This window comes from Cupressus sempervirens, chromosome 8 (assembly GCF_028749045.1).
Source record: "Cupressus sempervirens isolate cs-2001-9-10 chromosome 8, ASM2874904v1, whole genome shotgun sequence".
NCBI lineage: Eukaryota > Viridiplantae > Streptophyta > Pinopsida > Cupressales > Cupressaceae > Cupressus > Cupressus sempervirens.
In genome coordinates this window covers 462,115,877-462,127,599 of record NC_143125.1, presented here as the reverse complement: position 1 = coordinate 462,127,599, position 11,723 = coordinate 462,115,877, and the positions used below count along the sequence as shown (strand labels likewise).

The 11,723-nt window shown below is 32.5% G+C and overlaps 1 protein-coding gene across 1 annotated transcript; it reads left to right on the top strand.

Moving 5' to 3' along the window:
* Window positions 1-1,658: 1,658 nt before the first annotated feature.
* Window positions 1,659-6,515, top strand: LOC149543235 (protein EDS1L-like). The gene is made up of 3 exons (XM_089798083.1): window positions 1,659-2,142; window positions 3,690-4,418; window positions 5,612-6,515. The coding sequence occupies exons 1-3, from the start codon at window positions 1,825-1,827 to the stop codon at window positions 6,410-6,412; spliced, it is 1,848 nt and encodes a 615-aa protein (XP_089654209.1). The 5' UTR covers window positions 1,659-1,824; the 3' UTR covers window positions 6,413-6,515.
* Window positions 6,516-11,723: the final 5,208 nt, after the last annotated feature.

Here is an 11,723-nt window from a genome sequence, read left to right as displayed (position 1 = left end):
TAGGAAAATACAAGACATGCCCATTGCACAATCAATGAGAGCGGGGTGATGCAAAAGCCTTAGCAATGATTCAAGTTTTCTTTTTTGGGGGGTAATTTTTGTTTCAAAATTTTATCTTCTTCCTTCCCATTTTTACGAGAGCCCATTAGATTCCAAATAAATAGTCTTTTTTAATTTTATATTTAAAAAGCTCAAACTTGTGAATAATTACTTAGGTTTCAATAAATTGAAGGATGGCAAACCTTGATATAATGCTTCTTCTATGTTTTCGTTCTTCAAGTTTTTAGAATTTTGTTGTTATTTTATCTCATACTTTTCTCTTAATGGATTATAAATCCTAGAAACTTGGAAAAATATGAAAACAAGGGTCGTGATTTGGAAAAGACATCAAAGGCGCAACCATGGCAGATGTAGCAGATGTGAAGAGCATTATAGGTTGCTTTATTTTCTTAGAAAAGAGACACAAAGAAATAGAATAGATCTACCAATAATGGGAGATTCTTCTAAGAATTCTCTTATAAAAACGAGGAATTCATACACAAACAAAGGCTATTTTGTTATGAAATAAATCCTTGACTAATAATAGCAAAACCTAGCAAAGCATAAAGCGTGCTAAATAGCCACTAGATAAACCAAATTTGGTGATACCTAATGTCTCTGAGCTTCAAAACTTCATCTTTTCAAATTCCATAAGCTTAGAACAAAACACACAAAATTTCTGGAGCAAATAACTTTTGAAGGCAAAATTAAACCTCTGTGATTTTTATAAGCTTTAGAACACAAAACACAGAAAAAATGAAAGGACTCCCAAAAAAATGTATGAATATTGGAAGAAGATGATGAATTAAGTAGTAACCATTATATTTTTTAAGCTGCAAAGGTGAATGAAGTTTGAACAAGTCTAAAATAGTGTAATAAATTACATGAAAAACAAGTCATTAAAATAACCCAAAAAAATGCAACAAAACATCTCAAAAAAAATATAAAACATGTCCATAATAAAGAAGTGTCTTCCATGTTCATTGAAGAAGAAGGATATGCAAAAATATCACCAATGATTTAGGCTTTCTTTTTTAAGTAATTTTTATTTCAAAAAATTATTTTCTACCTTCCAAGTTTTATAAGAGCCCATAAAATTAGAAATAAATAATTTTTTTTATTTTATATTTTAAAAATTCAAAGTTTACAAAAAGTTGAAGACCTTAATAACAAAATTCTTAAATCTTATTTGTCAACTAAATATTTTAAAATAATTTTTCTTGCACCAATGGATACATTAATAATCCTATAATAAAAATTAATCAGAGAGCTAAACTATTAAAAAACTAAACATTCCAACAGCAAACCAACTACACACAAAAATTAATCAAACATGTCTATAATGTATACTGATTAGAAAAGTCAAACATGCATTTATAGAAGACAAAACAGAAGAAAGTTCAGAGAAATTTCAGATACATACAAAATAGGTAGCCTTGACGAATACGCCAGTGGCTCAATACAAAACCGGGAAAAGCAAAGCGTTGTACAATTCTCTAGTCTGAGCCCTCTTCCAAGAAATGGTAGTGGAGGTCGAAGATAGAGATGGGCATGGACGTTGACGTTGACGTGTGGTATAATTGATAAGTAAGTCTGGAAAATAGGTAGAAACTAAGCTTAATGGGGACCTCAAGAAATCAGACTCCACTTCCATTCAACGCCTCCTTTCCATGTAATTTCCATCCGCCTTCGTGCTTGTTTCGTGGCAGGAATGAGGATGAACAATGGTGGAAATATGAATTGAATTGATCATCCGGACATTTTATTTGATATCTGTATGCGAGGATGAGAGGTGTTTCAGGCCTCCCAGATATAGATAGGTTTCTTCCCACTTGTTGGGAGGCATGCCAGGAAGCTTATAAATATGGGAACGGCCCTTTTACTTGCAAGAAACAGGATGGTTTTGTCTTCATTTCGTTTCCTGGATGTAACAATGTCGAAGAAATTTCTGCGGAGAGTAAGTTTGGAGAGTGTAAGGTAGATGAGGGGAATCAACTCTTCAGGTCTTTAAAAGTTATTTCCTTTGACGAACCAGCCCTGGTTCACAAACCCACTCTGGAACGCTTTCTGTTTCTGCTTCAGAACACTGAATTTGAGAATAAGGTTGGTTTTGTATAGTTCAAGTTCATTGAATAGCCGCTTTCTTTTTAGTCTCGTCTGTAATGGATTATGTGAATTTCAAGTCTGTACAAGACTAAGACAGTAAAGTAGGCGTTTTTACTACAACTTTTTTTTTGTAGCTTTTTGCTTCTTTACTTTGGTCTGAAGCATCTTGTTTTGATGTGGCTCTGTTTGATGATACCTGTAACAGTTTTGCATCGTGATCTTTTTCATCCTTCGGCGACCATTCACTTTTTTAAAACTATTTCTGGTCTCCTCGATTCAGATTTTAGATGATCAGAGTTAAAGCCTAAATTGAGCAATTGATTTTTATTGATTGCAATGCTTCTGGTGTTTGTATCCGTGTTTCAGATTATGAAGTGCAAGTAAGTGTAATTTAAAATATTGATACAAACAGAATTCACAAAATTACTTTCAGTAGCATGTCTGTTATTGTCAGTAACTTTAAAAGTCTTATAGATTCATTATGTGGCTCAGTTTGATCATATCTGTAAGAGTTTTGCATCATAATTATTTTGGTCTCCTCCTTTCAGCTTTCAGATGATCAGAGTTGAAGCCTAAATTGATTTGCCTTTTATGGACGGATTAGAATGCAACTAGGCGTGTATCAATGTTTCAGATTATAAAACACAATTTAAAATATTGATACCTTAGCATGTCTATTATTGTGATCAACTCTAAAGTCTTAAAGAGTCATTATTTGTTTTTCGGACAGAGTTTGTTTAAAATAAATTGATCAGAAACCTTTTGCTTCAAACTAAATGTAATTTGTATAGGTGAGCGTTAAATTGATCTGTTGAAGTTTTAGTTTCTCTACAATGACTCTGTTGGAAAGTCTCAATCTGGTTTTCATACTTAATTGTGCCATTAGAGCTTCTCTATTCTTTTCCAGAGTAAACTGTAACTTTTAATATATAGAAAATTGACTCAGAAACTTAACATTCTACTATTAATACTAAATCCTGTTTTGTTGACTGTTAATCAGAAATTGATAGAGAGCTTCTTATTCAAATAGTAAAACAGTATATACCTTCTATAATAAAGTTGCAGTGTTTATCCTTTTCGCTTTTAAGTGTTACTTTCAGGTGCCTTTTTCAAATTCCTCCACATCCTTTTCGCTTTTAAGTGTTACTTTCAGGTGCCTTTTTCAAATTCCTCCACATCTTAAAACCTGTTTGTGTTAATATCGGTACGTGACTAGCAACTTGTTAGACCAGATGATACGGAATAAGGTTGTCTTGGGGAACTTTTTGATCAAAATGGTTAATTGTGGTTCAAAAATTGAATTATTTTTAGACCTTTTTTTTTCCTTTCCAATCTGCCGCTCTGTTTTGGATTGTTGGGGAAGCCCACTTTCTATGCTAATTAAAAGTCTGTAAAACGTATTTTCCCATTCAAATCAAATACGCGGAAGCCCAAGTGGTTTCTTTTCAAAATTGTTTGAGAGGTCAAGTTCGCCAAACAGCACAACCCAGAGTTCACGTAGAAACATGCATTTACTTTGTATCCAAATCTGGTTGTTTTGTCAGGTGGAAGGAGGGAAGAACAGAAGAATTGTATTCACAGGACACTCTTTCGGAGGGTCTGTGGCAGTATTGGCGACATTATGGCTGCTAGAACAGCGGGGCCATTCACCGAATCAACCTCCAATCTGCGTAACCTTTGGATCTCCATTAGTGGGGGACGACATATTTGCACAATCTGTTCGGCGGGAGAAATGGGTATCCCATTTTTACCATTTCATTTCCAGGTACGACATAGTTCCTCGAGTTCTACTGGCGCCACTTAGATTAATCTCTGAGCCATTAAGAGCCTTGCTACCTTATTGGGCGAACTCAATGAGGAACACTAATGTGGTATCTGCCCCCATGCTTTCTGATTCTGGTAACTTCCTTAAAAATGTAATGCAACACACGGCGGCAGTAGCGAGTTACAGAAGCGCCGTGTGTATGGCGCCCAATAATATGTTGTTAAGCGGCATAAGCAGCGTGGTGAGACAAAGCCCCTACAAAGCATTTGGCTCTTATATCTTTCTGTCTCGCGCCGGCTTTCTCTGCACCGATAATTACGAAGCTGTTCTTCAGATTTTGTTCTACAGCCTTCAAAGCCCAGATGAGTATCACCTGGCACAGCCTTATAGGTGCATTTCCGAGCACATTCAATACGGTTCCACTCTCCAGGACGTGATGAATTCGATGGATGTCGACTCTCACGACAATCTGGCGAAGCAGTTCGAAGCCGTCGGTCTCGTAACTCTGGTAAATGGGAGAAAACCTCATCTGATTTCAATTCATTTTCTTAATAATTTGAGGAATTTGTGGAAAAAATGGAATTTTCATTTACTATCCGCCCAATACCCATTTCAATCTATCCTACAGTCCAAGCATTCAGCTTAAATGTCAGGTACGTGTACAAATTAAATGTGTATCTACAGACACGAAACGTATTTCCCGGAGGACTTAATCTAACTCAAGTTAAAGTACACAAAACAGGCCAACTCTGCGCTGCTTAATTTCTGATATTAACTGTGCAAGCTTATTTTATATTCATTAACTGAAAGAAACATCTTAAATAAATGTTTTTAATATCAATTTTCTGGACTCTGGTCTATTATTTGAATGAAAGATCATGGAAGATCCATTCTGATGATAGATCAAGGAATGTATGAGAAAAGTTCATGTTAAACTTTATACAGAATTAAAAAATCAGAAGCATTTTTTTGTATTTATTCATCTTCTTTTAGATTAAACTTCATTTTACAAGATATTTGTTTATCTATATATAACATCTTCATAATAGATGATAGAATGTGAACTGAAAACACTATACACAACCTAATTTAGAAATAATACAATAGATTTATAAATAGCAATTATCCGGATGATGAATTTTGAAAATCTGACATCATCAATTCCTGATCCATCATTATCTGAAAGAAATATTTCTTATCGTCTTAACTTTCTCCCATTTTCTCTAATTTTACTCTCTTCATCCCTAACCCAAAAAGTATTAGCAATAACATTAAAAACTGTATCTATGACCAATCCTTCTTCACTTCTCTCCTTACTACAAACCGGCCTTTTTTAAGCTTTTCACTTCTGGACTCTGCTCTGCAGGGAGAAACGTAATATAAATGTCAACGACTCGAAGAAATTAGGTTTTTCAGTTCTGAACTCTGTTCTGCAAAGAGAGAAAGTGAAAGTCCACCAAACCAGACAATAATGAATCCACCATGACAGCATTCAATACATTCAGATCATTAGGTTAATTCCCTAACTGAACCAATTTCAACTTCCCACCAACATTCCACCCGCCCTTCTCTTCCCCTTTCCCTCCCAAATCTAAAACTAGAAACGATTTGATCCGAACCCCGCTGTCAGGCACTCTGATCCCCAAACCCCCTAAACTAAAGACACATGTTTCTGACAACTTCAAACAACATACCGTGCAGAGCCTGGAGGTACAATTGGCGCTGAAAGCCGCGGAAGAAGTGATGAGAAGATTGAACAGCAACAAGCTAAAAAAGGAACAAGAGCTGGAAAACATGAGGACAGTAGTGGAGGAATTGGAGACATACAAGAAGACCTCAAAGGCAATGGGGACAGGCTACTACGACTGTTTCAAGCGGCACGCGGAGAAGAGGGATTTCCTTGCAAACCTAGCTCGGCTGCGGCTTGCAGGGTTCTGGGACGAGATAAAGTACATGCTCCACAGAAAAGAACTACCGGACGATTTCGAGTCACAAGAAGAGTGGATCAAAGCAGGAACATCATACAGAAGAATGGTGGAACCCTTGGACATCGCCAATTACTACAGATTGGGAAAACATGAGGACACAGGACAGTACCTCGTAAAGGGCAGGCCTCGCCGATATTTGCTGCTTCAGAAATGGCTTGAAGCTCAAGAACTGGGGCGCGGCACACAAATCAGTAACATTTCCACTCCGGAATCCTGCTTATGGGCACATTTCGAGCAGATTTCATACGCCATGGCTAAGGCGACGCCTAATCTTGGGGAAGGGCAGGAGCTTCCTTCTGAGCTGAAGGCCAATCTGCAGAGCTTCCAATCAATGGTGAAGACATTGATTGACAGGAAACAGGTCTGTGAAGATTTCTTCATCGAAGAAGGGAGTTTTGTGAAATGGTGGAAAGGATTGCCCGCTACAATCAAATTGGGGTCTCCTCTGAGGGAGTTCATGGAAGGCGGGGGACGTGATGTATATTTTCCGGATTATAAAAATGAAGGTGTGTAGCTTAGTATATCGCGAATATTCATCCTCTTAAATTGTTATGTGGCTGATCACTTCGAAAAATCTAGCTATATTTTATTTCTAATATATATCTTTAATTGAGCTTTGTGTTGTAGTTTTTTTAAAAATATATTTTGGATATTGACGAAGATTTGAAATGAGTACATATTAGATATATAAATGAAAATCATCATTAGATTTTAATTTTATTGGGTATAAAAGGTATATATTGAATTTGGTGTAGTTTAATTAATTCTATTTTTTTAATTAATAAGAAATGAAAATGTTTATTTAAAATAAGGGGCGCATGCACCAAAGTTCCTGTCTTCATGTTTTTATGGTTGATTGAAGTAGCTTTTACAATGATCTCTATCTTATCAATGCCTCTGTGTTTTATTGATGGAAACTTATGGCTCAAGATTAGTTTTTGGTGTTTAGTGAGGAACTAATGGAAAATGTTGAAGTGTCTTTTAAAATGGAAACATTCATAACATTTTTCTGTATATATACAACTAAGCTAGTGTTGATATCAAGGATACATGTGGCCTATGGGATATAATTTTATATGAAGAGAAAGCTAAAAGAGAGAATGATATGTTATTATAAAGACAAGTAAAGGTAGAATAATAGAAAGAGTCGAAGAGAATTTGAAAAATATTAATAATTTTATTATTTTGTTATCCTTGCCATCAAGGTTCAAATCTCATGGGGATGAGATCCCCCGTTTGTGGCCTCACTGGTTCATAGCTCCAGGTCAAAGCGTTTACCCCTCTTTCCAAAAAAAAAAAATATATATATATAAATAATAATAGAAATTATATTATATGAATGAACTACTCATTTCTACTAATTCAATTATAAGTTGAAATAATTAATTTAAAAAAAATTGTTGATTACTTAAATCAAAGTACCAAAATATGTAATAAGTTTGAGGGGTAGTATTAATGGTATAAAAAAAAATTGAGCAAAATTGTAAATAGTAGAAGATAATAAATGTGTTTAAAATAAGAAATATATTTAACTCTATATTTGATTAAAATATCTATATTTGAATAACATTTTATAAATTACAAAAATAAACATCAATGTAAAATTAGTAATAAATATATTTAAAATAAGAAATATAAAACATTGAAGTCTAAATTTGAAATTGGTAAGGAAAATACATAGGAATAATTTATATTGATTAGACATATTTGTGAGGTGGAAGATAATAAAAATGATTATTTTTTTTCAAATTTATCCACTTGTCACAAATGTGGAAAATATAAAGTTGCAATTAATGCATTCATTAATAGAGGTGTTAGAAAAATGATTTTTTAAAAAAAAGTTTATCCACTTGTCACAAATGTGGAAAAGATAAAATTGTAAATAATGCATTCATTAATAGAGGTGTTAGAAAAAATATTTGTATTTTTGTTGTAGAAAATTGAATTTTTTCATTGCCTTTTTCATCATGAGCCAATACAATTTTTTTAAAATTGTATTTTTCAATTCAAAAAAATATGCAAATTAATATAGCTTTTGCAAACATTAGTATATCTTGAATTTTTTTAGATTATGTAACTAATATGGAACCTCATGATTCCATTAGTTTCCTACCAAAGGCAGGAACTAATAAGTGCTATATAATTTATTTATTTTTTGGAAAACAGAGGTAAAAACTTTATTGAAGAATAGAAAGCACAATTACAAAGAAAGCAAGGACCTAAGGTCCCAAGAAAGCCAAAGCACCTCCCCACACAAAACTAACAACCCTCACCATCATCTATCACCATTCTCAATGCCATCCACATCCAGAATATTCATTAAGTCCAGACGGCATGTAGTGCCTGCCCCTAGTTCGCATTTTGCTAACATTGTTGAACTCTTTTAGAGCTAGTTTCATGTTGTTAGTTAGTAGCATTCTTTTGAGATTATCAAATATTGTGCTATGGATTCAGTTTATTATGTGATGAGATCACTTAGACTTTATATTTCATGTATGCATGATGATTATTACATTGCTTTCAGTTATTAATGATGATTAGTAAGATGATTTATTATCATATGTGTTTTCTTATGGATACTTACCCCATACTTGCATGTGTATGGTGTGTGTGTTTGCTTTGTGTGTTTGCTTTTGTATGGCGTGTCTGATGTGGTTAAGGAAGGGAGTCGTAGTCACCTGCTAGTCGAGATCTACACGATGCACCACTTCCTGCCATTGCCTGTTTAGTTTAGTATATATTGTGCTTGTACATGCGTGGATTTTATGTAGGTTGCAGGTACCGGGTATCGACTTCCCTGAATTGCCAAGATGAGCATACCCTATCACATTATCTCAATGATAAGAGAGGAGAGATAAATTCTCAAGTCCAAATCCCAACCCCTTTAAGCCATTTGTTCTAATTGGAAAATTAGGACAAGTGTGTGAGTTGAGTACCCTTCGAATACGTTGGATAACGTAATTCGTGATATTAACCCTTGGTTTGATTTTGTATGTATTTTGGCTATGATGGGTTTTCATATTTTTACCCTTGTAAAGTCTTTGATGTATTATCTATGAATTAAGCCTAATTAAAATATTTAATTAATGGTTTAATTAAATGGAAAATTAATATGATATTTTAATATTTATTTTATTTAATTAATTAAAAAATTAATTAAATAAAATAATTAAATTTGAAAATAAAAGTTAAAAGTTTAAATTTGGAATGTGACAATATTTGTTTTAATAATAATATATTTGGAGTTCATTTTTAAATAAATGACTAAATAATATTATTATTAAAGTTAATAAATATTTTAGCAATTAAGTTTTGGAAAATGAAATTTAAAAGTGAAAAATATATTTAAATTAATAAAAGATTCTAAATCTCATGTGATTAAAATATAAATATATTAAGATTGAAAAGTGAAATTATAAAAGTTAGTACATGAGATTTAATAAATTAATTAAATTAGAAAGAGTAAAGTAAATATTATGTTAATTATTGTGTATTATTTTAATGTTTGCTCACATAGGAGTTGGCAAATTCTCGAGAGTTGTCATATAGACAACACTGGAGTTTGCACTCTAAAAATGCATAAGTTGTCTACACTTAGAAGTTAGCATTTTATTTGAGCAGATGGTGTCTACAACCTTAAGACTCCTCTAGAAGGTTGGAGAAGACCTATGCTTGGTTGTCATGCTTATCTTCTAGTTGTTCTAGAGACACTCTAGATGCATCTTAGAGGCCTTTAAATAGAGGCTCTCCTAGTGTGTTTTGACAAGCTTAAGGGAAGCCTTATGGAAGCTTCAAAGCTTACATGCATTGGAGAAGATTCATATGCTCATGTATTTTCTATTTGCTTCTATGCTCCTTCTAGCACTTATAGTCATTTGGAAGATTCGATTGGCTTGGATCTTGGAAGGATTGCGAATGATGGAGAAGGAAAGGATTTTCTATGGACTTCTGAGGCATGACGAGTTAGCATCAGTGTTCAGGTGCACTCGTGATATTCGCATATTCTCCTTGCACCATTTCTCTTCCTGTCTTCATCATGTTTGTTATAAGTGTCTGATTATATTCCATAAATGAATTTGCAATTTGAATCAGAATCTAGATATGTATTTATTTGTTTGAAGAAGAAAACATTAGAAAACCCTAGATCCAATTAAAGAGACATTAGATCTAAACGGGTTTGGGTTCGAATTAGAATTAAATTGAGAAAGGTGATTTCAAATTTATAGTTAAACCCATTGGATGAATTAATGGATATGTTTAGAAAACAATTATTTAAAGAGAAGAATTATTGTTTAAGTCTCTAAATTTGAGTATACATTTTCCTTTATAAATCTGCATATAAATAATTATATATATATATATATATTTTAAATGCAGTAATAATTGATAGCAAATTGTGTATATATATATATATATACATACATACATACATACATACACATACATACATACATACATACATACATACATACATACATACATATATATATATACATACATGTACGTATATACATATATATATACATATATGTATATATATTTGTGTAAAGTCGAAATGGAAAACTTTATTTAATAAATCTGAATCGCATGTCTTAGCGCACAATAGTAAACGTTACTACAAACGTTTTATAAAATGAAATTATATATATATGGGTGGGCGGGGTTTTAACCACCGCACCCCCCCCCCCCCCCCTCCATCCCTTTACGGGCGGCAGCATCGGATGCAGGCTCTGCGTGATCGCAGAGTACCTGCGTCATCGCAGGGTACCTGCGATCAGCAGGCCTCATTCATTTAAAGGCCGACAATGTATATACGATTGGTTGCGGCTTTAAAGCCTGCACCATGCCTTTAAAAACGTGGAGTCGGTACTTTCATACATCCGTTTGTTATGTGATGCAATTCGATTTTTATTAATTGTAATGTGTTGTTGTAAATGTATATATATATATATATATATATATAATATTAATTGTTATATATATGTATATACATAATATAATATTAATGAGATTTGAATACTCAAGCTAATTAAATTTTCAGATAATTAATACAGTTTTATATTGAAAATTAATGTATGTTTTTCATCAATGCTATAAAATATATATATATGGCAATGAGTTATAGTTGATTATTGATTAATAATTTGTTGATGTAGATCACATAGAAAGAGATATTGATATGGAGGATTTGATATTCTTTGACTGGTTGATTAATGAACGAAGATATGATTCAAATATTAATCACTATAATATTGGAATGATCATTTATTAATAATTGTTAAGATTAACAAACTATTAATAAATGATAAGTATAGTTAGTTTTTCTATAATTATTAATTAATTCAATTAAATTTAATTGAGATTGATTAATAATTAGAGTATAGTAATAAGCCTTAGATCAATTTTAATAATGCAATGGTTATCGATAATTCCATTAAGTGCTTCAAATTTTGATAATATTTCATCAAGTCCTAATTGAGTTATTAATATAATAATATGATCGTAAATGGTGAGCTACATGTTTATTAATTAACTTAAATATGAATTAACTTAGGTATATCAATAAAGGGAGTCATTGTTATATCATAACAATGCTATGGATTGAATTAATATGTTATTCTTAATTCGTTATGTAAATTATTGATACACCTTAATGGTGTTAAGAGTTAGTTAGATATTAACTGATGAAGTTTATGCAAGGTTTCTCCAGATCGATTAATTATAGTTATCATTTATTAATGTTTGTTGAGTCTACAAACTATTAATAAAAATGGCTAATTCAATTAGAATTAATCTAGAAGAGATTATTTAACGATTGAAGTCTT

What these genes read in the sequence shown, in the direction of transcription:
- LOC149543235 (XM_089798083.1), top strand. Translation starts at nt 1,825, where the DNA reads ATGAGAGGTGTTTCAGGCCTCCCAGATATAGATAGGTTTCTTCCCACT. An exon ending in ACACTGAATTTGAGAATAAG is followed by an intron (nt 2,143 to 3,689) that starts GTTGGTTTTGTA and finishes TTGTTTTGTCAG; the next exon opens with GTGGAAGGAGGGAAGAACAG. An exon ending in CCGTCGGTCTCGTAACTCTG is followed by an intron (nt 4,419 to 5,611) that starts GTAAATGGGAGA and finishes CATACCGTGCAG; the next exon opens with AGCCTGGAGGTACAATTGGC.